This window comes from Acomys russatus, chromosome 16 (assembly GCF_903995435.1).
Source record: "Acomys russatus chromosome 16, mAcoRus1.1, whole genome shotgun sequence".
In the NCBI taxonomy this organism is placed as follows: domain Eukaryota; kingdom Metazoa; phylum Chordata; class Mammalia; order Rodentia; family Muridae; genus Acomys; species Acomys russatus.
The window spans coordinates 45,138,460-45,164,319 of NC_067152.1; the positions used below are offsets into that span (position 1 = coordinate 45,138,460).

Genomic DNA, 25,860 nt, shown 5'->3' on the forward strand with positions numbered 1-25,860 from the left:
AGCCTGGTCTGTAAAGTTCCAGGACATCCAGGGATACACAGAGAAACCCTGTCTTTTTTTGTTTTTTTTTAAGACAGGGTTTCTCTATGTAGCCTTGACTGTCCTGGACTCACTTTGTAGACCAGGCTGGGCTCAAACTCACAGCAATCCGCTCGCTTCTGCCTCCCAAGAGCTGGGGCACTTAAGGCGTGCACCACCAACACCCGGCTGAGAAACCCTGTCTTAAAACAAACAAACCCTAATGCTGAGATCAAATACTCTTATGATCAGAGGTTCAACTTCCAACCTTCCCCTTCGGTTTCCATAGTGGAGTTTGGGAATCTAGAAGCCACACACTCTGAGGAGCTCAGCAGTAAGAAACTCAATGAAGCCGTGACGATAACAGAGGGTACCTCGCCCTCCAAGAGGAAGACACATTACTGCCTGTGCCCTGAGATCCGAGAAATGGCACGCACGCTAGACTCCCTGAAAGACAGCTACATCTTCCAAGTGTTTTGGAAAGAGATGGCAGAGGTGCTGAGTCTGAACTTCGGGGAGCTGAAGCTTCTGCTCCCAGCGGCCCACGAGTACCTGTACGCCCCTTGCTATGAGAAATTCCACACGCTCTATGAGAATCTCAAGTCAGGAAAGATCACCTTTGCCGAGGTCGATGTCATCTTCGGAGACTTTGTAGACAAATACGACAAACTGGCAGCTGACCTTCAGCTCATGTGCACTATGGACCCCCAGGCCCAAAAAGATTGGATCCCAGTGTGTGTAGGGCAGATCAAAGAGTACCACACCCTGAACCAGGCTGTCAACTCTGCCAAGGTCATCCTGCAGGTCCAAAGGGCTTTGGGCCTGACTGGTGACTTCAGCGTTCTTAACCCGCTGTTAAACTTTGTGAGTTGTTTGCTGGCTCTTCTGAGAGATGGGGAGCTTTTGGCTGGGGGTTGGGGGTAGGGTGGAGGTGGAGGCTTCTGGCTGGTGGGGTGGAGCAGCTAGGGACAAAAAAGCTCTCACTATGCTCAGCCACTTATATACACTATATGTGCGTGTGTGTGTGTGTATATATATACACACGTATATTAAACTACATACAGCAAGAAGGACCACAAAACAATCAGGAATTACAAATGTTACATTCATAGTGTTTTGGCTATTTGCATTTGGCAACCTTGGAGAAAACACCTTTCCTTTCTTGGTGAGTCGACAACTCTGAATGTAAACCAATTTATATCGTATTTCATCTCTATCGACCTGAAAACTTCTATCTAGATCTAAAAACATCTTAGCCCCTGAAACAACTCCTTTCTTAATGAGTAATGTGAGCTTTGTGGCCAATGAGCTTCAGGCTGACTGTCGGGCTCAGCAACCATGCTCCTTTCCCACCACCTCACCCGCCCATCTTTCAAGACCGAGTTTCTCTGTGTAGCCTTGGCTGTCTTGGACTCCCTTTGTAGACCACACTGGCCTCGAACTCACAGAGCTCTGCTTGCCTCTGCCTCCTGAGTGCTGGGATTAAAGGCGTGCGCCACCATGTCCGGTTTACCATGATCTTTTTTATTATTACATTTGAGATTATAATTTCTTATGCCTCCCTTTCTGAACTCTCTCCTACGTGCCTTTCCTTGCTCTCTTTCAAGTTCATGGTCTCTGTTGCCATGGCCTTTAATAAAGAGCCCGACCACTGAGGTGATATGTCCCAGATGCTGCCTCAGGTCTAGGGAGCAGAAGCAAGTGGCACATCACCTGGCAGTGCTGAGGTGGAGGTGTTTTGTTTCTATTTTGAGACAGGGTCTCACTACATAGTCTGGCCGTCCTGGCGGGTGCTTTGTAGACCAGGCTTGACCTCACAGATATCCACTTGCTTCTTCCTCCAAGTGCCATTATGGCTGCCTTTGGTTCTGTTTTTTCGACCAGTAAAATAGAGGGGGAAAAAATATATACAGGTATAGATAAGCAGATGCATACAGAGATGCCTGGTAGTGCTACCGTGAGGAACAGAGCTCAAAAAGTCCGTGGGAGCTTTTGTGTGGAGTGAGGGGTGTCTCTGGGTGGGGAGCAGGAGGTGGTGATGTACGCGTCCCATGCCCTTGCTGTGGGTGGTGACTGTTCTTGCCTACAAGCTAAACTTCATCTTCTAGGCGGATTCCTCTGATAACTTTCGTCATCAGAAGCTCAGCCAGATGAGCGTACAGTTCATCCGGGCCAAGAGGCTGCTCCAGGACATGAGCGAGCCTCGCCAACGCTGCCTGGAGGAGCTCGCCCGGCAGATGGAGTTGGTGAACTGGCTGCGCGAGGCCCTGGAGGGTAAGGCTGGCCCTGCAGGCTGGCCTGCATCATATGGCCACACGATGTGTACAAAGGCCAGGAAAGTTGCTCATTGCCTTCTTTAGGTAGAGGGGCAGTTTCTGTCTTGTGGGCTGGGGCGTATTTTGCCTAGATGGTGTCTCTGAAGTTCCTTTGTCATTCCCTGTTTCCTGTGAATAGCTGAGGGTCTTTAAAAAAAAAATGCAGCCTCCTTTATGCTTCTTTTTAAAAAATATTTACTTATTATTATGTATACAGTGCTCAGGCTGCAAGTACACCTGCAGGCCATAAGAGGGCGTCAGATCTCATTTTAGATGGTTGTGAGGCACCATGTGGTTGCTGGGAATTGAACTCAGGACCTTTGGAAGAACAGTCAGTGCTTTTAACCTCTGAGCCATCTCTCCAGCCCTCCTTTATGCTTCTTAATTTTGTTTTATTATTTTGTGTGTAACAGTGTTGTGTCTTAATATGTATGTATGTACACATGTGCCTGGTGCCTGTGGAGTTCAAAAGAGTTAAAGTTGGTTGAAAGCTGAACTTGGGCTGCCTCCAAGACCAACAAGTGCTCGTAACCACTGACCATCTCTCAGCCTTTTTTTTGGGGGGGGGGTGTCTTTGAGACAGGGTTTCTCTGTGTAGCCTTGGCTGTTCTGGACTCGCTATGTAGACCAGGCTGGCCTCGAACTCGCAGAGATGCATCAGGATGTGCCAGCACTGCCTGACATCCAGCCTTTATTTTATTTATTTATTTATTTTTGGTTTTTCAAGACAGAGTCTCTCTGTGTAACCTTGGCTGTTCTGGACTCACTTTTGTAGACCAGGCTGGCCTTGACGCCCGGCACATTATTTTTTCAATTAAATAATTTTGTATTTTATGTGTATGGGTGGTTTTCATGCATGTGTGTCTGTGCACCCTCACGTGCCTGGAATCCAGAAGAAGGTGTCAGATCCCCTGGAGCTAGAATTATAGACGGTTGTGAGCGGCCATGTTGGTGCTGAGAATTGACCTGGGTCCTCTGGAAGGGCACATTTTCTTTTTCTTTAACTTTTTCTTCCAGAAGACAGGAGAGTGCTTGCCCAGACAGGTTTTTGTGACACCCTCATGGAGGTTTTTTCCATCAGAGAGTTCTGTAGCTTAGATGGAGCAGAGGCAGGGGTTGGGGGAGTGAGAGGCAGGACCAGTAAGTGGAAGGCTTGCCTCCTGCTGCCATGGAGGCTGCTTTGGCTTGCCTCTCACAGTGTTGCTTCCCTGTCAGCTTTGGCTCCACTCTGAGGCATGTCTGCTGAGTGGATCCGAGGCCTGGGGAGTTTTTCTCAGTTGTCAGCATATTCGTTACCAGCTGAGCCTCTACGGGTTTATGAGTCTCTATGGGTTGTTTTTGCTTGTTGGGTTTTATGTTTGCTTGTTTGTTTTTGAGACAGGCTTTCTCTGTGTAGCCTTGCCTGTCCTGGACTCATTTTGTAGACCAGGCTGGCCTCGAACTCACAGAGATCCACCTGCCTCTGCCTCCTGAGTGCTGGGCTTACAGGTGTGTGGCACCATGCCCGTCTCTTGCTCTCTATGTTTAAAGTGACGCTGTGTAGCTTCAAAGCAAATATAACACCTGGGACCTGGTGTCTGAGGAAGGTTAGATGTCAGTCAACACATAGGCTTGTGTTCCACAGTTTTAGCAGGGCAGCTAGGGTCAAAGCAAGACATCAGCCTGGTGTGCAGTTATAGCTGCACTCAGGATCGCTGTCACGCAGCGCGGTTGGTGCTGACTTCTCTTCTCCTCTCAAGACATCAATGAACTCAAGGTGTTTGTGGACCTGGCCTCCATCTCTGCGGGGGAGAACGACATCGACGTGGACCGGGTGGCCTGTTTCCACGATGCTGTGCAGGGCTACGCCTCGCTGCTGTACAAGATGGACACAAGCGCTGGTTTCTCTAAGTTCATGGACCACCTGCAGGAGCTCTGGAGGGCCCTGGACAATGACCAGCACCTTCCCAAGAAGCTGGTAAGTGACCTCAGGACGCACGCGCGGCTGACTTGGTGCGGCAGCTGACAGTTCATGACCCCACGGGCTGTGCACGGCTGCTGTGATGACAGTAACCCACGGGCTGTGCACGGCTGCTGTGATGACAGTAACCCACGGGCTGTGCACGGCTTCCACAAGTGACAGTAAACGCTCCTCACCCACCCCGCTGTGGCAAGGCTGCTACAGATGTAGCTGCTTTGGTGCCAGACCCACTTTGTGTGCGGGAATGTGTTCTCTGTCTTGAGTCAGGAGGGCGTATACTGAGCGGCATGTTGGAACTGGGTCTCTGCCACACGAAGTGGGCAAGAATGATGGTGGACTCTTGCCTGTGGGTTTCTCTGAATGGCCACTCATTTTCCTTCTCTTATGAGTATTTTCCATGATTGGCACTTGAGGAGCAACAGCTGAGATTGTCCTTGGGCCTTCACATGCATGTGCACAAGCATGTGCCTGCATGTGCATACGAGAGTGTGTTAGTGCACACATGCTCACACATGGACACAACCTTTCTGTACTGGGGTCTGCACTTACTTTCCAACTTTCCATGGGATTGAGATACTGTCCAGCATCAATGGCCTCAGGCCTAAAGAAGGGGAAATAGGGTGCACAGAGAGGGAAGTTTACTAACTTGCTGCTAAAAGCTCACATCCGAACGACAGCCCATAACGCAGGCGTTCCTTACTCCTCTGGTCATTCTCAGAAACCATAAATGGACATTAAGAACCTGGGACTCAGCCGGGCGTGGTGGGGCACACCATTAATCCCAGCACTTGGGAGGCAGAGGCAGGCAGATCTCTGTGAGGCCAGCGTGGTCTACAAAGAGAGTCCAGGACAGCCAGAGAGAAACTCTGTCTCAAGAAACAAAAAACAAAAGGGAGAGAAAAAACAACAACAACAAAAAGAACTCATGACTCAGGTTTAAGACTGGCTCTGCCTCAGCTGGGCATGGTAGGGCACGCCTTTAATCTCAGCACTTGGGAGGCAGAGGCAGGCGGATCCCTGTGAGTTCGAGGCCAGCCTGGTCTACAAAGCAAGTCTAGGACAGCCAAGATAACATACACAAAAACCTTTCTCGAAAACAAACAAACAAACAAACATAAAACAAGAAAGGCTCAGCCTCTGCTGCCCTTACAGAGGACCCAGGTTTGGTTCCCAGGACCTACATGCTGGCTCATAACCTTCCCTTACTCCAGGTCCCAGGGGCCACAACACCCTCTTCTGGCCTCTCATGGCCCCAGACATACACATGGTGCACATACATATGAGACAAATATTCATGCACACAAAATAAAGTACATTTTTTAAAATGAAAGAAGTTGAGTGCACACCTCCAAACTCAGGTAGCAGAAGCAGGACGATCTCTGTTTGAAACCAGGCTGGCCTCGAACTCGCAGAGACCCGCCTGCCTCCTCCTCCTCCCAGATGCTGGGATTAAGGGTGTGCACCACCATGCCTGGCTCAAAATAAGACATTTCATTAACAAACAAATAAACAGCGTGGGGCTCCATAGAGCTTTCTCTGTGGTGAGCTCGGCAGTTGGGTGTCCGGCTGTGGTGGGCCCTGCAGTTGGGTGTCCGGCTGTGGTGGGCCCTGCAGTAGGGTGTCCGGCTGTGGTGGGCCCTGCAGTTGGGTGTCCGGCTGTGGTGGGCCCTGCACTGGGTGTCCGGCTGTGGTGAGCCCTGCACTGGGTGTCCGGCTGTGGTGAGCCCTGCAGTTGGGTGTCCGGCTGTGGTGGGCCCTGCAGTTGGGTGTCCGGCTGTGGTGAGCCCTGCAGTTGGGTGTCCGGCTGTGGTGGGCCCTGCAGTTGGGTGTCCGGCTGTGGTGGGCCCTGCAGTTGGGTGTCCGGCTGTGGTGGGCCCTGCACTGGGTGTCCGGCTGTGGTGAGCCCTGCAGTGGGTGTCCGGCTGTGGTGAGCCCTGCAGTTGGGTGTCCGGCTGTGGTGGCCCTGCAGTTGGTGTCCGGCTGTGGTGGGCCCTGCAGTTGGGTGTCCGGCTGTGGTGGGCCCTGCAGTTGGGTGTCCGGCTGTGGGCCCTGCAGTTGGGTGTCCGGCTGTGGTGGGCCCTGCACTGGGTGTCCGGCTGTGGTGAGCCCTGCAGTGGGTGTCCGGCTGTGGTGGGCCCTGCAGTTGGGTGTCCGGCTGTGGTGAGCCCTGCAGTTGGGTGTCCGGCTGTGGTGGGCCCTGCAGTTGGGTGTCCGGCTGTGGTGAGCCCTGCAGTTGGGTGTCCGGCTGTCCTCTGTGGTGAGCTCAGCACCTGCCAGCTAGGGCTTCGGGAAGCAGTGGAAGCCCAGAGCTGAATGACGTCAGAAGACCCAGACACGGCTTGTGTGCTGGGGTGGGGTGTGTGGTGTGGGGCAACCAAGTCCCAGCAAGGGCATGGCTACTTGCTCCAGCCTGTTTTCTGCTTCTGTCCCAATAGAAAGATTCTGCCAGGAACCTGGAGTGGCTGAAGACAGTGAAGGAAAGCCACGGATCTGTGGAGCTCTCGTCTCTGTCCCTAGCCACAGCAATCAACAACAAAGGCATCTATGTTATTGAGGCACCCCAGGGTGGCGAGAAGGTGAGCCTCCTGGGACAGTTTTCAATGGCCCCGCAGTCTTGCTATAAAGTCATGGGACTCAGTGCCAGAGCTGATTTTCGAATGCGTGCCGCCTCCCAGGTCTCCCCAGACACTGTTCTCCGCCTCCTCCTCCCTGAGGACCACGGTGCCCAGGCGCAGCTGCGCAGCTACTCCATGGAGGAGCTGAGGGAGCTCTTAAATAAGCTGATGCTCATGTCTGGCAAGAAAGACCGCAACAGCAATGCAGAGGTGGAGAAGTTTTCAGAGGTGAGCATCTGGGTTTGTCCTGCTGCCCACAGGGGCTACTCTGGCCTCTGGCTAGGCCAGACACCTGTGGAGAGGCTCCGAGTTGGCTTTTGACACAGCTTTGCCAGGGGGCATGACACCCCAAATCAGACCCCAGAGAAGTATCTGGGGTGGGGCACGCACCATGAGCAGTGGGTCCTCCTCAGGAGCCGTGGGAGGGGCTGTCACCAGCTGTGAGATAACAGCCAGATATTCTTAGCAACAATCACTTCACTCTGTCAGCTGGCAACGTGTGTTATGATCCTGTTGAAGCCAGAGGATATCGAGTTTGAGTCTAGCCTGGGAACATGAGACCCTGGACACGCACACACACTCACGCACGCACGCACGCACGCGCGAGCCCCCTCGTGGTCTTTACACTGACATTCTTTGTCTTTCCCTGGACATGGTGGCTCATGCCTTTAGTCCTAGCGCTCAGGAGGTAGAGGCAGGGAGATCGCTGTGAGTTTGAGGCCAGGCTGCTTCCATAGTGAATTCCAGGACAGCCATCGCTACATAGTGAGACCCTGAAGGTGGAGGGGCAGAGCACTCAGGGGGCTCTATGAGCCTCAGCAGCCCTGGCTGCTTAGTCCCATTTCTAGAAGCATCCTGACACTTGTAGTTTGAAGACTAGTTCTGATCATAGCTAAGTTCATGGAAAGAAAAAAAACCCTAGCCTAGTCTCAAAAACCCAAAGGAGGAAAAAAAAAAAAAGCGAGAAAGAAGAGGACTCCTCATTAAGCCGACTGTGTAACTATGGAAGGATGAGCTGTTGTGGGGTGGACATTAGGCAGCTTTTTGTGGGAAGTGTGTTCCAGTGAGCCAGTGACATGGGTCTAAGACCTCAGAGCTGTAAACGGGTGGGGTTTGGGGCTGAGGGGTGGGAGCGTGGATGTGGGCGGGTGTGGGGGGCAGGGTGGGGTGGGGGTGGGGCATGGGGTGGTGGTGGGGCAGGGGGTGGGGGTGAGGGTGGGGCAGGGGGTGGGGGTGGGTTAGTGCATCTTCCTGCAGGCCTGTGCTATGCCTTTTGTCTCCCTTTCCCCTAGGTCTTCAGCAGCATGCAGCGGCTCGTACATGCCTTCATAAACCTGTACTGCGCAGGCAACATGCTGTTCAGGAACTGGACTGCTGAGGTCCACTGCTGCCCGAGCAGGGGCATCTCCATGGACTTTGACTTGCCACTGCTGAGCCAGCTGAAGGAGAGTGGGGACATCCTTGAGCTCCTGGGAGCCCTCTGCAGGCAGATGGAGGACTTCCTAGAGGACTGGAAAACAGTAGTCATCCAGAAGAGGTCCCAACACTTTTACCTCAACTTCTACACAGCTGAGCAGCTGGTCTACCTGAGCAAGGAGCTCAGGAAATGCAGACCTAGCGAAGCTGCCCTCATGATGCTGTGCTTCGTCAAAAGCGAGTGCACTGTCCAGGACCTCATCCACGCCCTCAGCTCCAGTGAGAGCAAGGCTGCCAGACACAGCCTGAGGGAGGCTGTGAAAAAGCTGCTTGGTCAGCTCCTCTCTGAGGCCAGCCTAACAGGCAAGCTTCGGCTTATCATGGGGCAATCCCTAGTGTGCATGAACACCTTGCTGTCGGGCTGCCTGGACCTGGATGCCCTGGGGAGATGCCTGGCTCAACTGGCCATGCTGGGAGGGTCTCCTGTGGAGCGGCCACTCCCCAAAGGCCTGCAGGTTGGCCAGCCTAACCTGGTCTTATGTGGCCACTCTGAGGTGTTGCCGGCCGCACTGGCCATCTACATGGAGGCCCCCAGGCAGCCCCTGCCCACCTTTGATGAGGTGTTGCTCTGCACCCCGGGGACCACAATTGAGGAGGTTGAACTACTCCTGCGACGCTGCCTCACAGTGGGCTCCCAGGGCCACAAGGTCTACTGCTTGCTGTTCGCCGACCAGCTGAGCTATGAAGTGGGCTGCCAGGCGGAGAAGCTCTTCCAGGAGCTATGCACACGGTGCCACCGTGAAGACTACCAGCTGGTGATCGTCTGTGATGCTGCCCGGGAGCACTGCTACATCCCTTCCTCCTTCAGTCAGTACAAAGTCCCGCTGGTTCCCCAGGCCACGATGCCGGACATCCAAGCCTACCTGGAGAACCACTACCAGGTCCCCAAGCAGATCCTGTCAGCCGCAGATGTATTCGGAGACCGGATGTGTGTTGGGATCATCACCTCTGAAAGAGCTGGTGTTGGTAATGACCAAGGTCCCTTCGTCCAGACACTTCCCTCTCCAGCAGAGGTGGCTTAGTCAAGCCCTTCTTCAGGGGCCTTCTGGCTCTTCCCTCGCTGTAAGCCAGTAACCTTCTAGGACTGTGTCCTTTCCTGCCCAGATGGGGCAGTTCCTGAGAGCCCCATTCCCCTCCGCAGAGCAGACTTCCTGCAGTTTGCGTCCTTGGTGAACCGCACTGGGCGTGGTTGTGGTTGTGCCTTCCATCCTGTCCACTCTTCCCTGAACTGTGCTGCTCTGTTGGGGGAGAGGTTGATCCCTCCCACTCCTGCTTTTGCCTTCCCTGACTTAGATGCACCATGAGTGGCCAGGAAAAGGCAAAGTTGGCCATGGTGGTAGGCAGGTGACCCGAAGATTCAAGGGGAACGGAGCCAGTAAGCAGTGGCCGTGCACTGCATCTGGTTAAGACACCTCTGTTTTCTCTTCCTCCTCCTCTGCAGATTTGGGGTCTAACTTTTTATATGCTCACATTGTAGGAAAGTCTCTCTACGTAAACACATTGCATGAAACGCTGAAATCAAAGCAAAATGATGGAAAGGCGCCTTTAAAAGTTATTCGGTTGACAGCCCCTCACATAGACGAGAACCAGGTCCTGAGCTCGCTCCTGCCCTTCTTGAATGAGTACCATCAGAAGACGCCCGTTATATTCCACATTGATGTGAGCACCTCGGTAAGTACCCAGCATCACCGGGGGACGTGGTCCCCCTATGGTGACTGCCTCCCCCCCAACACTTCATTCTGTCAAAGAACCAACCAGCTGCTCCCTAAGCTGAGAGCAACAGCCTCCTGCGGCCTGCCTTCTCACAAACCCACGCGCTTCCCTCTCTAGGTACAGACCGGAATTCCTATCTTTCTTTTCAAACTCCTCGTTCTGCAGTACCTAATGGATATAAATGGGAAAATGTGGCTTCGGAACCCGCGCCATTTGTATGTTGTTGAAATCACACAAGGGCTCTCAGTCCAGCCAACGAGGTCCTCCAAGCTGGTGCGTATCAAGAGAAACGGCAAAACACAAGGGCTTGGTTGTGGTGGAGCACTCCTTACCCTGTTTTTGTTTTGTTTTTGCCAACCTGATACAAGCTTGAGTTATCTGAGAAGGGGGAACAGCAACTGAGAAAATCCCTCCATCAGAGCAGGAGAGACGGCTCAGCCGTTACAGGCCAGGCTCCCAACCAAAAATGTAAGATCTGCAGGCAAATCTGTATGGCTTTTTTTTTTTTTTCTTTCTTTTTTCTTTTGGTTTTTCGAGACAGGGCTTCTCTGTGTAGCCCTGGCTGTCCTGGACTCACTTTGTAGACCAGGCTGGCCTCGAACTCACCGCCTGCCTCTGCCTCCCAAGTGCTGGGATTAAAGGCGTGTGCTACCATGCCCGGCACCATTGAGTGCTCAGAGCTCGTGCATTGTGGGGAGAGCAACACAGACAACAGAGCCTGACCTGTGACATTTAGATAGCTACTTTTGTGGTGTTTTGAATTAAACTGTGGCTCTGGTTCGCTGGGGCTGAAGAACTGACTGCTTTTTTATGCTGGTCAGCAGAGGCTGAGAAATTAACCTCCGACTGAGTCCAGCATCGCTCAGGTGAAATCTTCCAGAAGTGTCTCCTCAGGGTTAGCACACAGGTGCTGTGGTCCAGAGGGTGCCGAGGCAGTACCTCAGGCTTGCAGCTGAGCTTGATTCTGTTGAGAGTTGGCATCTCTCGGCAACTCAGGATAAACTTGAAGTAAAATTGATATCATGAAGGATTTCTTTGTAAATGCTTAGGAAACACTAAGTTACACAAGTAGGATTTAGCTAAAGGAGTGCTGCCTCCAATATGCCTGGAAGCTGGGGTACTGAGCAGGCTTTCCTACAGTTTCTATGCCCTAATTAAGGCATAGAGGTTGGTGGGGAAGCGTCTTCACAAAGACTGACCTCCAGTTAAGCTCCATTCCCATAACAAAAGGAGACCCTGACTCACAGCTGCCCCTTTGGACCATCCCCTTACAAAAAAAAAAAAAAAACCCAGGTAGCTCAGGGTCACAACCATTAAGTCCCCTGTGGTGGGCAAGAGGGCCCCCAGTAACCACTATTAAAAAAGAACAGCACTGGCGTATGTAAGAAACAATTCTGACAGTAGCCCATGTGCCCAAGTCAGACAGAGAGGTCTCCCGTCCCTGTTCAAATTGTTCAGAGTGCCATCTGGGTAAACCTAAGGCGTGTGTGAGTTAGCCACGCCTTCCATTAGGCCGGCTCCTCTGAGCATTTGCCACAGCCAGGCACACACCGACATTAGGGAGCCTTTGCCTTTGGTAATGTCCAAGTGTGGGGAGCAATTTCCCACTGGGGAGCACAGTAGCTCTATAATCCCCACATCAGAGAGGAGGGGTTCCTCTTGTGCCTGAGGACGGAAAGAGGTTTGGCGCTTACACATACGCACAGGGACACGCATGTGCAGAGTGAAGAAACAAATCCCAGAACGCGTTAGAAAATTCTTCCTTGTTAAGGGTGTGTCTGTCCTCTGCCTCACAACCCTTGCAGGCACAAGTTGCTAGCCTGGGAGACAAGTTAAATCCAGTGCAGACCGCCTGGAGAGCTCAGACACAAAGGCAGCTGGGGGATTCGGTGACAACCATTTTATTTGCATTTCTTTCTTTTCAGAATGCACATGCACCCCAATTCAAGTTCCTTGATATCTTCCCCAAAGTCACCTGCCGCCCTCCTAAGGAGGTGATAGACATGGAGCTGACTCCCAAGAGGAGCCACAGAGACCCTGGGATGTGCCTGAGCAAGTTCTGCAGCGCAGCTTTCCAAAGGCCGTACCAGTATCTAAAACGGTTCCGCCAAAACCAGAACCTTGACGCCTTCCGGTACAAGGAAGGTTCCGTGGAAGGCTCTCCTGAGGAGTGCCTGCAGCTCTTCCTCATTTACTGTGGCCTGATAGACCCGTCCTGGTCAGAGCTGCGGAACTTTGCTTGGTTTCTGAACTGTCAGCTCAGGGACTGTGAGGCTTCTGTCTTCTGCGACTCAGATTTTACTGGAGACACGCTCAGGGGCTTCAAGAACTTTGTGGTGACCTTCATGATCTTAATGGCAAGGGACTTCGCCACACCCACTCTTCACACATCAGACCAAAGCCCGGGCAAGCACTTGCTCACCATGGACGGAGTTGCTGAAGAAGACCTCGCTCCCTTCTCCCTTCGAAAGAGGTGGGAGTCAGAGCCCCATCCATACGTCTTCTTCAACGGTGACCGCCTGACCATGACATTCATAGGTTTCCACCTGCAGTCCAATAACAACGGCTACGTGGATGCAGTCAATCCCTCGGACGGGAAGGTCATTAAAAAGGATGTCATGACCAAAGAACTGTTTGATGGGCTGCGGCTTCAGGGAGTGCCCTTCAACATCGACTTTGACAGCCTGCCCAGACATGAGAAGCTCGAGAGACTCTGCATGGCCCTGGGCATCGAGTGGCCCAGCGACCCCGATGACACGTACGAGCTTACCACAGACAACATGCTGAAGATCCTAGCCATCGAAATGCGGTTCCGCTGCGGCATCCCGGTTATCATCATGGGAGAGACAGGCTGTGGGAAAACCAGGCTCATCAGATACCTGAGTGACCTCAAACGTGGTTGTGTTCAGGCAGAAACTATGACGTTGGTGAAGGTCCACGGAGGGACCACCCCGGCCATGATCTACGCCAAGGTCAAGGATGCTCAGACCACAGCCCTGTACAATGATGCCCAACACAAGCTGGACACCATCTTGTTCTTTGACGAAGCCAACACGACAGAAGCCATAAGCTGCATCAAAGAGGTCTTGTGTGACCGGACAGTGGACGGTGAGCGCCTGAAGGGCTCTGGCCTGCATATCATTGCTGCCTGCAACCCATACCGGAAGCACTCCCAGGAGATGATCCTCCGCCTGGAGTCGGCAGGTTTGGGGTACAGAGTGAGCGCAGAGGAGACGGCAGAGAGGCTGGGCTCCATCCCGCTGCGGCAGCTGGTGTATCGCGTCCATGCTCTGCCTCCGAGCCTCGTTCCTTTGGTGTGGGACTTTGGACAGCTGGACAACTCTGCCGAGCAGCTCTATATCCGGCAGATCGTGCAGAGACTGGTGGACTCCACCACAGTGGAGGAGGGGGACACCAGGGTGATCGCAGCTGTGCTCTCCGTCTCTCAGAGGTTCATGAGAAAGAAGGAGAACGAATGTGGCTTCGTCAGCCTCAGGGACGTGGAGCGCTGTGTGAAGGTTTTCAGGTGGTTTCATGACCGCAGTGAGATGCTCTTAAGGGAGCTGGGTGACTTCCTCCGGGGATCCAGTGACCCCAAACATACTTTTGAGAGAGACCCTGTTCTCTGGTCGCTGATAATGGCCGTTGGGGTATGCTACCATGCCTCTCTCGAATACAAAGCACCCTACCGGAAAGCCATCAGCAGGTGCTTTCCAGAGCCCTACAACGACAGCAAGGTCATCCTTGATGAGATCACTCATGCGCAGGATCTGTTTCTGAGGGGGGCGCCCATAAGGAGCAACATAGCCAGGAACCTGGCTCTGAAGGAGAATGTCTTCATGATGGTAATCTGCATTGAGCTTAAGATCCCTCTTTTCCTGGTGGGGAAGCCTGGCAGCTCTAAATCCCTCGCCAAGATCATTGTGGCAGATGCCATGCAAGGGCAGGCTGCCTTCTCGGATCTCTTCCGCAGGCTGAAGCAGGTCCACTTGGTGTCCTTCCAGTGCAGCCCTCACTCCACCCCCCAAGGCATCATCAGCACCTTCAAGCAGTGCGCTCGCTTCCAGCAGGGCAAGGACCTGCAGCAGTACGTCTCTGTGGTGGTACTGGACGAGGTGGGGCTGGCTGAAGACTCGCCCAAGATGCCCCTCAAGACCCTCCACCCCCTGCTGGAAGACGGGTGCATTGAAGACGATCCTGCCCCATACAAAAAAGTAGGCTTCGTAGGCATTTCCAACTGGGCCCTAGATCCTGCCAAGATGAACCGAGGCATTTTTGTGTCGCGTGGCAGTCCCAACGAGAAAGAGCTCATAGAGAGCGCTGAAGGGATCTGTTCTTCGGACAGGCTGGTTCAGGATAGAATCCGAGGGTATTTCGCTCCCTTTGCCAAGGCCTATGAAACAGTGTGTCAGAGCCAGGACAAGGAGTTCTTTGGGCTTCGTGACTATTATAGCCTCATCAAGATGGTCTTTGCCAAAGCCAAGGCTTCCACAGGGGGGCTTTCCCCACGAGCCATCGCTCACTCCATCCTTCGGAACTTCAGCGGTAAAGACGACATCCAGCCACTGAGCATCTTTACAGCCAGTCTCCCGGAGGTCAGGTACAAGGAAGAGGTCAGCACCGTGGACCTGATCAAGGAGAATATTTACGGTGGGCTGCAGGCATCCAGCAGGGGGCTGGACAGTGCCGAGGCCCGTTACTTGCTTGTGCTGACCAGGAACTATGTGGCCCTGCAGATCCTACAGCAGTCGTTCTTTGAGGGCCAGCAGCCCGAGATCATTTTCGGCTCCAGCTTTCCCCAGGACCAGGAATACACCCAGATCTGCAGGAACATCAACCGGGTGAAGATCTGCATGGAGACAGGGAAGATGGTGCTGCTGCTGAACCTGCAGAACCTGTACGAGAGCCTGTACGACGCGCTCAACCAGTACTACGTCCACCTCGGGGGTCAGAAGTACGTGGACCTGGGGCTCGGCACCCACCGAGTCAAGTGCCGAGTCCACGCCGACTTCCGCCTCATCGTCATCGAGGAGAAGGACGTGGTGTACACGCAGTTCCCCGTGCCTCTCATCAACCGGCTGGAGAAGCACTACCTGGACATGAACACCGTGCTGCGGGGGTGGCAGAAGCGCGTTGTGTGCGAGTTGCAACAGTGGGCGTGCAACTTCGCAGATGCAAAAGCGGACCAGTTCACCGCCAGGCACAAGTACAGTCCTGCAGACGTCTTCATCGGCTACCATGACGACGCCTGCGCCTCTGTGGTGCTGCAGGCTGTGGAGAGGCAGGGCTGCAGGGATCTGAGAGAAGACCTCTACCGAAAGGTGTCTGAAGAGGCCAAGCTCATCCTGCTGGACTGCGCGACACCGGACGCGTTGGTGCGGCTGAGTGGGTCCTCACTGGGCTCGTTCGCTGCAAAGCAACTGTCGCAGGAATATTACTACAGCCAGCAGCACAACTCCTTCTTAGACTTCCTCCAGGCCCACCTGCGCATGGCCCATCCAGAATGCCGGGCTGTCTTCACTGAGGTGACCGCCTTCTCATATCCTCACCCTCTGCTCTGTCACCCGCGAGTCCTTGGGTCGGGAACTTGAGCCGTACTTAGGCCAGCAGCAGGGATGAAGCATAGGTTTCCCGAGACTGGGCTGCTCATTACATTCTGAGCAGGGGGGTAAGGTCAGTGTGCCCAGCTCCACACAGATCTCATTTGTCCGTGTGTGTGGGGCTTAGAAAGGTCAGGGACACAGGGTGTCTGCTATGTAGGAGACATATGGGGTGGACAGAAGGAGAGATGACTTTCTTCTTCCTCGCTCCCCCAGCCCCTAGACAGGGTTTCTCTGTGTAGCCCTGGCTGTCCTGGACTCACTCTGTAGACCAGGCTGGCCTCGAACTCACAGAGATCCACCTGCCTCAGCCTCCCTGAGTGCTGAGATTACCGGCGTGCCGCCACCACGTGCCGGGAAATGTGATTTTTCTTTAAGAGGCTCCCCAAGAGCTGGCTGGGCACCGTGAGGGTGAAGGGATTGGGATATGAAGATTCTGGAAGGATTTGTTGGTGGAGCTTGAGGTTCAAAGTTATGAGTTCTGTGTTCTGAGGCTGAGATGGTCCTCTGTGGCTTCCCTGCTTAAAGGAGAAGCAGAGGAGAAGGCGTGTAAGGGCCTTGGCAATGGGACAACAGTGAGACAGACCATCATGCAAACAGACCGTTATATACTGCTTCAGGGGCAGAGTAGTCAGACCAGCAGAGAGGCAGATGGGATCCAGAAATGGCTGGCAAGCCGGGAGTGGTGGCACACACCTTTAATTCCAGCACTCAGGAGACAGAGGCAGGCAGATCTCTGAGTTCCAGGCCAGCCTGGTCTACAGAGTGAATTTCACGACAGCCAGGGCTACACAGAGAAGTCTTTGTTTTGAAAAACAAAACAAGGGCTGGAGAGATGGCTCAGAGGCTAAGAACACTGGGTGCTCTTCCAAAGGTCCTGAGTTCAATTCTCAGCAACCACATGGTGGCTCACAACCATCTATAATGAGATCTTTTCTAGTATGCAGGGGTTCATGCAGGCAGAATTCTGTTTACATAACAAATGGATCTTTTTTTATGTGCATTGGTGTTCTGCCTGCATGTGTGTGTGTGAGGGTGCCAGATCCTCTGGAACTGGAGTTACAGACAGTTGTGAGCTGCCATGTGGGTGCTGGGAATTGAACTCTGATCCTTTGGGAGAGTAGACAGTGCTCTTAACCACTGAGCCATCTCTCCAGCCCCCCAAAAACAACACAAAAAACGGTTATGGGGCTCAGTGGTTAGGACTCGGCTTCACCTCCCAGACCCTGCATGGCAGCTCAGAACCAGCTCCAGCTCTAGTTCCAAGGGACCCACTTCCTTCTTCTGACCTCTGTGGCTGCTAGGCACACACATGGTACACAGACGAACACGCAGACAAAGCATTCACACACAAGAATGGAAAGGAAGGAAGGAGGAGATGGTTTGGGTGCAGATGCACAGGCTAATTGCTGGCTTCAGCGAGGGCAGTTGGCCACAGAGGTATTGGGGACAGGCCACCCTGTGGATCCCCCCCAACTGTCTGGCAGCTTTGCTTAGCAACACAGAAGGTTTGGAGATGAGGGAATCTGAGGCTCAGACATTAGTCTAGGCGGTGAGAACTGGAGCCAGCAAATCCTAAAGGATATTTGAGTTCAAAATTCAGGGTGTGTCCCGCCGTGAACTACTGAGAGAGAGAGAGAGAGAGAGAGAGAGAGAGAGAGAGAGAGAAAGAGAGAAAGCGCAATGGCTAACCGAGTGACAGCATGGAATTGGTCTAACAGGTCTCAGCCTGTAGGTCACAATCACTTTACGTACAGAGGCCAAAGACCCTTCTACAGGGATCACAGTTATGAAGGAGCAACAAAAATAAGCTTAGGGGGGAGCCAGACATGGTGGTGCATGCCTCTAATGCCAGCACTTGGGAGGCAGAGGCAGGTGGATCGCTGTGAGTTCAAGGCCAGCCTGGTCTACAAAGTGAGCCCAGGACAACCAAGGCTACACAGAGAAACCTTGTCTCAAAAAAACCAAAAAACTGAGCTGGGCGTGGTGGCGCACGCCTTTAATCCCAGCACTTGGGAGGCAGAGGCAGGTGGACGCTGTGAGTTTGAGGCCAGCCTGGTCTACAAAGTGAGCCCAGGACAACCAAGGCTACACAGAGAAACCCTGTCATAAAAAACCAAAAAAAGAAAAAAAACCCCACAAAACACAAAAACAAAACAAACAAACAAACAAACAAATAAAAAACAAAACTTAGGGTTAGGGCCAGCACAGCATGAGGAAGTGTTTGAAGGGGTCACAGAGTTAAGAGGGCTGCGAGCCACTGGTTTATAAGAAGTGACATTTGTATCCCAAGACTGAAGAGGGGTCCAAAGCAGGAAGGAGACTAAGTCATCTGTCAGGGTGTATCTCCTCTGATGTCTTTAACCCCTTAGGTCGCCTTACCTCGCCTGCCTTGTCTCTGGAGATGCTCTGGGCTTGCGTTTTCTCTCTGTAGACACACTCAGCCACGTGTACCCATCTGGGCAGTGCTCAGCCTCCTCATTGGTTTCTGGCCAACTTTTGTCTCCCTCTGCAGATTACCACTTTCTCCAGACTGCTGACCAACCACGACTGTGATGCCTTGGAATCTGAGCTAATGGGATTGGCCCCAAAGCCAATGATCTTGTCTCTGCAGCAGTATGACACTGAATGCTCGTTCCTTAAGGACATCCGGTGAGCCTCAGCCCTGTCCGCTGCATAGGCAGAGCTGTGACCAGCGCTGGTTAATGAACGGGTAACACTTCACTCTGTGGTGGGTTGTGTCTAGGCTTTCTGCTCTGCCACTCTGTCCCCACCACTCTATTCCTCCCCTAAAACATCCCGCCTGGTCCTCTGCCTCCTCAGGAAGCACTGCTGGCCATTTACAATTCTGCTGCATCGTCTGCTCACCTGATGTAGGGACTCTCTCATGCTTTTTCTGCACGGCCCTGGCCCCACCAATGCTACAGGAGCGTCCTTTATCATCTTCCAGGGCAGAGGACTCTTATCAATTCACTTTCCCCTCCAGATCCTGCTTAACGAACGCAGCCAGGCGGAAAATCCTAGTCATCCAGACGGACTTTGACGATGGTGTCCATAGCGCCCAGCTCGTAGCCTCTGCCAAGTATGTTGTCAGGGCCTGTCCAGAAACAACCTGGGGAACCAGCCCTCACTCCCAACCTTGGGAAACCCTCTCCCTGAAGCAGCACAGTGTCAGGCCTCACCAGATGAGGAGTTATAGGGAATAGCTCAATCACGTAGCCAAAGGACCAAGGCCAACCCCAGCACCCATGGAAAAGCTAGGTGCAGTGATGCACACTTGAGATGTCAGTGCTGGGGAGGCAGAGTCAGAGGGTCCGTGGGCCCAGCGACCAGCAAGCTCCTAATCAGAGAGGCCAGGTCCTCCCAGTGAGTCTCCCTGGAAATCAAGACAGAGCATTCCTGAGGAATGACACCCCAGGTTGATCTCTGAGTTGCGCACACACACACACACACACACACACACACACACACACACACACACACACACATACGCACGCACGCGCGCACGTGTGCACGCGCAGAGAGAGAGAGAGACATACAGACAGATAGAGTGCAAAATTATAAATACAGGTAGGTCACTAATATGATATCTAAAAATATCATTGATTGCAGTCCCTTTTTGGTCTCTGTATTCCTAGGCCTGTGAGGCTGAGGTGGGGACAGAGGGGTCTCCCCTTCCCCAACCCCTGTCAGCTCACAGGGCATGCACCCGCTGGCTCCCAAACAACAGGCTGTTTGCCCGGCACTGATTTCTGTCTGTTTTTTAAAAACAGGTATTCTGCCATCAATGAAATCAACAAGACACAGGGAACAAAGGACCTCGTCCTTGTTTACTTTATCACCAAACTGTCCCGAGTGGGAGGTGGTGCATCGTACGTGGGGTTTCATGGAGGTAGGACCACAGCACTGCAGGGCATCGTACGTGGGGTTCCATGGAGGTAGGACCACAGCACTGCAGGGCATCATGCGTGGGGTTCCATGGAGGTAGGACCACAGCACTGCAGGGTATCATGCATGGGGTTCCACGGAGGTAGGACCACAGCACTGCAGGGCATCGTGCGTGGGGTTCCATGGAGGTAGGACCACAGCACTGCAGGGTTGAGGCGGCTGGAGGTGTTTCTCATGTGAGCCTGTGTCTGGAATAGAACTTAAACGCCAGCAATTCTATTGAGCTGAAATTAGATTTCTTACCAGTCACTGTCTGAAGCCATTACATTTAGCTGGGTTATGGTGGTTACACACACTTGCAACCCCAGTTTTCCGGAGGCTGAGACAGGAGGATTGCAAGTTGAAGGCCAGCCTTGATTACACAGAAAGACTTGGCCTCAAAAGCAAAGACCCTTTGGGACATAGCAGTAGCTTCATATCCTTTAGGTGAGCACTGTCGTCTCGGACCCCACTTCTATGACGTAGGGAGCTCTAAGCATCTTACGCCATTAGCACCAGGCTGCCAGCTTTCTTTTCCTTGTGGAAGAAATGTTATTTTCACATCACTCGACCACTCCGTGTCTTCTGCTATAAGACACTTGCCTTCCTAATTATGCAGTGGTGTCTGAAGCAGGTGTGAACTAGGCACCTAGAGTCACCCACGGACCCTTTTACAGAAGTTACGTTAGGTCTTAAACAGTACTTTGGTAGATTTTGTGGTTTCTCTTATGTCCACTGGCCTAGACTTTGGAGGATACTGATCACTCTTTCAGCAGTGGTATAATTAAAGATCCAGGTTAGGGGGCTAAAGTGAGGGCTCAGCGACTAAGAGCACTGGCTGCTGGTCTCGAGGACCCGTGTGGTGAAGCATTATCACCTAAACCTGCAGTTCCAGACAATCTGATGCCCTCCAGGAACACACAGGGCACACATACATACGTGTAGGCAAATACTCAAATACATAAAAACCAATCAATCTTAAAGAAAAAAAACTAGCTGGCTCAGTTCAGCAGGTAAAGGCGCTTGCTGTGGAAACTGACAGACGTCTGAGTTTGATCCCTAGGCTCTATATGGTGGAAGGAGAGAACTGAGGACCACAAGTTATCTTCTGAATACACACACACACACACACACACACACACACACACACACACACACACAGAGTTTATAAATGAACACAGCCAAGTTATACAAGACTCAAGCGATCTTGTTCTTCACAGGGCTGTGGCGGTCTGTACATATCGATGACCTGCGCAGATCTGTAATCATGGCCTCAGATGTCACCAAGCTGCAGAATGTCACCATCAGCCAGCTCTTCAAGCCAGCGGGCAAACCGGATCGTGAGTCACAACACAGTCACCTTGGTACATGAGATAGGTGACAAGAGAGAAATGCCAGCTGTGCTGCTGGATGCACCAGCCTCTCTCTCAGCAGAGTTCACAATCAACAGTGGGCAGAGGCAGGGGGCAGGCCGCCTGAGTCCGCCACAGCATGCAGGGGTACTAGGGCCACCACTGCAGACAGACATCTGGAAGCCTGGCAAGTGCCAGCCTCAGCATAAACCAAACAGTCTGTCACACCCCATCCTGGTCCTGCCTGCAAACTGGGACATGTCTGCTTTGTCTTCTGCCCAGCACAAGATGACCCAGTGGAGGAGATGGAGACAGAGACCAGCAAGTCAGGGGAAATGGCGGAGGAAGAAATGGAAGTGGGCCATCCAGAGGAGATGGAGAAGGCCTCTGACCAGGGAGGCTTCGATGTGAGTCTAAGCTAAGGGAGACTCCTGAGCTGCATTTTGTGCCTCTCGCCTGGACAGCGGGATTACGATTTGGGGTAGGGGAGAGTGGGGCTAAGCTGTACCCTCTCCGTCCACGTCCCTGGCTCACTTGCAAACGTCAAGTCATCTGGAGATACTGCCAAGAGATTTTAGTGAAACTTTTGCTATCTTTAAGGTTTTGTTGTTGTTGTTTTGGTTTTTTGAGACAGGGTTTCTCTGTGTAGCCTTGGCTGTCCTGGACTCCCTTTGTAGACCAGGCTGGCCTTGAACTCAGAGCGATCCACCTGCCTCTGCCTCCCAAGTGCTGGGATTAACGGCGTGCGCCACCGCGCCCGGCTAACTTTCACTATCTTTAACAGCATGATCGCTAACACAAACCCATCTCACATGGGTGGCCTGGTCCTTGTGTCCAGACTGGAATTGTCCCACTAGAATTTTGTTCTCTTCCTCAGTGTTCAGAGCTCCTGGACACCACCAGACTGCTGCGCAGCTGCGTACAGGGTGCTGTGGGGATGCTGAGAGACCAGAAGCAGAGCGGTGCACGCAACATGAGGAGAATCACCATTCTTCTTGGCCTCTTAAACGAGGACAGCCCATTCAGTGGTAAGCACTGTGCTTCACGTGCTGGGCACCCCCTACTGTGAGGGTGTACTTCCAGGCTTCGTGGACTTGATAGATGCAGCAGGCATGGCTGGCATCCACGGCAACCCGTTAGGTTATTTTACAGATCTTACCTGCCCAAAGAATGAGCAGCTTTCCTCTTGGGTAAGGTGGATCCAAACTATGATGGCCCTACAGCCTGGTGTGCACATGTAGGACAAATTAGGTCCCCTTGTCTTCACAGCCATGTTTTTGCGGGAATCTAAGATGCGCCTCCACGTTCTTCTAAACAAGCAAGAAGAGAACCAGGTCCGCAGTCTAAAGGAGTGGGTCAGCAGGGAGGCTGCAAACCAGGACGCCCTCCAGGAGGCAGGCACCTTCAGGTACAAGGGTAGACGAAGAGAAGCTCGGAGGCCTTTGCACAAAGCCAGTGCTCTACTCCTGCTGGTGTGACTCTTAGCGCTGTACTCCTGCTGGTGTGACTCTTAGCGCTGTACTCCTGCTGGTGTGACTCTTAGCGCTGTACTCCTGCTGGTGTGACTCTTAGCGCTGTACTCCTGCTGGTGTGACTCTTAGCGCTGTACTCCTGATGGTGTGACTCTTAGCGCTGTACTCCTGATGGTGTGACTCTTAGCGCTGTACTCCTGCTGGTGTGACTCTTAGCGCTGTACTCCTGCTGGTGTGACTCTTAGTGCTGTACTCCTGCTGGTGTGACTCTTAGCATTGTACTCTTTCTGGTGTGACTCCTCCTCCTGCTGTGACTCTTAATGAAGTACTTTCTGTGACTCTTGTTTCTTCCTACACCTCCAAGCAAATTTGATATATAACTTGCCTTCCCAAATGAACCTAAACCTGGCAGTCTCAAGTCCACGGTGCAGAGCACAGAAACATTAAACTATATCCCAGGAAGCGTGCTTTCTTAACTGACCTGACCTAAGAAGGTGATTTTGAGATCTTTGTGTCATCAGTAGCTGCATAAAGTTGAATTTGGTCATTGTTTTAATTGGACTGGGTGACTGCTTTTTAGAAATAGCTGTATATACAAACAGGACAGGGCCTTCGCCTTTCAGTCACAGCTGTAGAGCCAGGCTCCATCCAGTTCTGCCTGGATTCCTGGTCATGTTTCTTTCTCTCATCCCTTTTTTTTTTGTTTTGTTTTAAAAATATGTTTATGAGTGTTTTGCACATATGTGTACCTGTGCACCACTTCCAGAGTCCAGAGAAGGGTGTCAGATCCCCTAGAAGTGGAGATGGTTGTGAGCTGCGTGTGCTGCCATGACTTGGGGCTAGGGTTCTCTGGAAAACTGGCACATGCACCTAACCACTGCGCCATCTCTCCAGCTGCTTCCTGAGTAATGCCGGAAAGCTGTCGCTCTGGCTTCTGTCAGAACCTTGGGATGAGGACGTGGAGGCAGCAGTGCATGTCCTGGTTGCCCTAACCACAGTGGGTTCCCTCTGCCCTTTTGCAGGCACACCCTTTGGAGGCGGGTCCAGGATGTGGTCACCCCATTCCTGGCAAGCATGATCTCTCACATCGACAGAGATGGTAACCTAGAGCTGCTGGCGCAGCCAGACTCACCGCCCTGGACCCAAGACCTCTGGATGTTTATTTATAGTGACATTAAGTTTCTGAACATCCCTCTTGTGCTGAGTAACACAAGGTGAGTGGGCACCTTGCTTTATGGAGGGAAGATCACCACAAAACAGCTCCTTTCCCCACCCCACCCCCCAAGCTACTGATGTGCAAGTGCTGTGCTTAGGGTGCCAGGTGCACCTGCCCAGTGCTCATCAATGCCCTGGTCACTGGTCTCTGTCCCGTTTGCGTACTTTGAGAGAACGCATGATGCTCAGGCCACCAGGGTCTATTGTGGAACTCAGATGCTGCGCTTGGCGGAGCTTAGGCTTTGCCTTCTCTGCTCTGCATCCCCAGGCCTGACCTTGTGGAGCTCCAGGATGCAGGCTACTAAGAAATACATAGAGGGAAAGCCAGGTGTGGCCTGTAATCCCAGCACTTGGGAGGCAGAGGCAAGTGGATCGCTGTGAGTTAGTTCAAGGTCAGCCTGGTCTACAAAGTGAGTCAGGACATCCAAGACTACACAGAGAAACCCTGTCTCGAAAAACATACATACATACATACATACATAGATGGTGCCACAAGTATGTATGCCCATAGAGCCCAGAAGAGGGTGTTTAAGCTGGAGTTACAGGCAGTTGTGAGGCAAGCAGTGGGGTACCTGGAATAGAACTCAGGTCCTCTGGAAGAACAGCAAGCACTTTTAACCACTGAGCATCTCTCCAGCCCTGGGAATGGGATTGCAAATTGCTGGTGGAAGCACTTATTTCAGAATAGGGTGCTGCTGATGTTCATGAGAGACGACCTCTGCTTACAGTCAGACTCCTGAGCACAGGGGCAGGAAGAGAAGGGAGGGGCAGGAAGGGCACAGAGGACCTGGTTCTGCCACAGAACTTTTGGCACCTTCCTGCCTCCCGATACCAGTTTGTTTTTGTCTGAAAATGAGGGTTTTTCTTGAGTTCCTTTACAACAGAATTCCTCACTAGAAATCCACCTGCAGCTATCCACGGGACCTACAATACTGAGCCTTTTAATTATTTTTAAAATTTAAGAAGTATATGAGTGTATGCATATAAATGCACATGCATGTGGAGGCCAGAGGTCAGCATTGGGTGTCTTCCTCCATCACTCTGCCTTTCATTAAAGGGGTGTGTGTGTGTGTGTGTGTGTGTGTGTGTGTGTGTGTGTGTGTGCGTGCACATGCTGTTGACATGGTTGTCCACAGGGACCAGAAGAGCCTTGGGAGCTGGAGCTACAGGTACCTGTAAGCCATCTGATGTGGGTGCGGGGAACTGAACTCAGGTCCTCTGGAAGAGCAGTATGTGCGCTTAACTGCTGAGCCGTCTCTCCCACCGTCCACCTTAATTTCTGCGACCTGTCCTCCCATCTGAAGCTTGCCTGATTGGCTGGCTCAGCTAGACAGCCAACACCAGGGGTTATCCCCATCTACGTGCATGCAACTGCACCTACCTCTTTTTCCCCAAGAGACGGTTTCTGTGTGGCTTTGGCTGTCATGCTTTGCAGACCAGGCTGGCCTTGAACTCACAGAGATCCTCCTGCCTCTGCCTCTCTGAGTGCTGGAGGTTACAGGCGTGTGCCACTGCACCTGGCTTGCACCTGCTTTTTTAAAAAGTGTGCTAGGAATCTAAACTCGGGTCCTCACGCTTGGACAGCGTGACTTGATTGTCATCTTCCGCCCCCCACCAGGTCTTTCTGTCCTTGTTTCCTTGATGTACTGAACTGCTCCCTAGAGAGCTCCGTCACAGAGCCGTGCTGCTCTCTCAGGGCTGAAGGGCCGGCGTCGGCTGTGCACACTACCTGGCGTCTCAGGCTCCACCTCACATGAGCCTTATTCTCATTTGCCTCGTTGCAGGTCCAAAAACGAGATGTCCTCCATCCTGGTGCAGAGCCACATGAACCTGCTCAAGGATGCCTGCAATGCTGTCCCCTTCAGCTGGAGGATCAGGGACTACCTGGAGGAGCTCTGGGTGCAGGCTCAGTATATCACAGACACAGAGGGTGAGGGCTCAAGCCAGAGCAGGACAACTTTGCAGGCTTTGGTTTTAACACTCTGGGTGTGGAACAGCCGACTGCACGTCATTCCTTCATCTTAAAGTTTCTGTTGACAAGACGGCTCAGTGAGTGGAGGCCCCTGCCACGGAGCCTGCTATCTCTATGGAAGGAGAGAACTGACCGCCTCACGTTGCCCTCTGAACGCTCCCCGGCCCCAGTGCAGCAGGGCCAGCTCTCCACCCTGCGTATAAAGGCTCCTTAGGGCACTGACTT

At 52.7% G+C, this 25,860-nt stretch overlaps 1 protein-coding gene across 1 annotated transcript in view; it reads left to right on the forward strand.

The window, feature by feature from the left end:
• Rnf213 (ring finger protein 213) overlaps positions 1–25,860 on the forward strand; it is a 99,576-nt gene that overhangs the window by 37,849 nt on the left and 35,867 nt on the right. Inside the window, 18 exon segments of the mRNA XM_051159178.1 lie at positions 308–882; positions 2,127–2,292; positions 4,073–4,290; positions 6,729–6,869; positions 6,969–7,136; positions 8,201–9,350; positions 9,862–10,055; positions 10,215–10,370; positions 12,023–15,622; positions 18,213–18,349; positions 18,684–18,779; positions 19,471–19,589; positions 20,845–20,964; positions 21,274–21,383; positions 21,854–22,004; positions 22,246–22,384; positions 23,471–23,662; positions 25,448–25,593. Of these exon segments, the coding sequence (XP_051015135.1) occupies positions 308–882; positions 2,127–2,292; positions 4,073–4,290; positions 6,729–6,869; positions 6,969–7,136; positions 8,201–9,350; positions 9,862–10,055; positions 10,215–10,370; positions 12,023–15,622; positions 18,213–18,349; positions 18,684–18,779; positions 19,471–19,589; positions 20,845–20,964; positions 21,274–21,383; positions 21,854–22,004; positions 22,246–22,384; positions 23,471–23,662; positions 25,448–25,593 (7,578 nt within the window).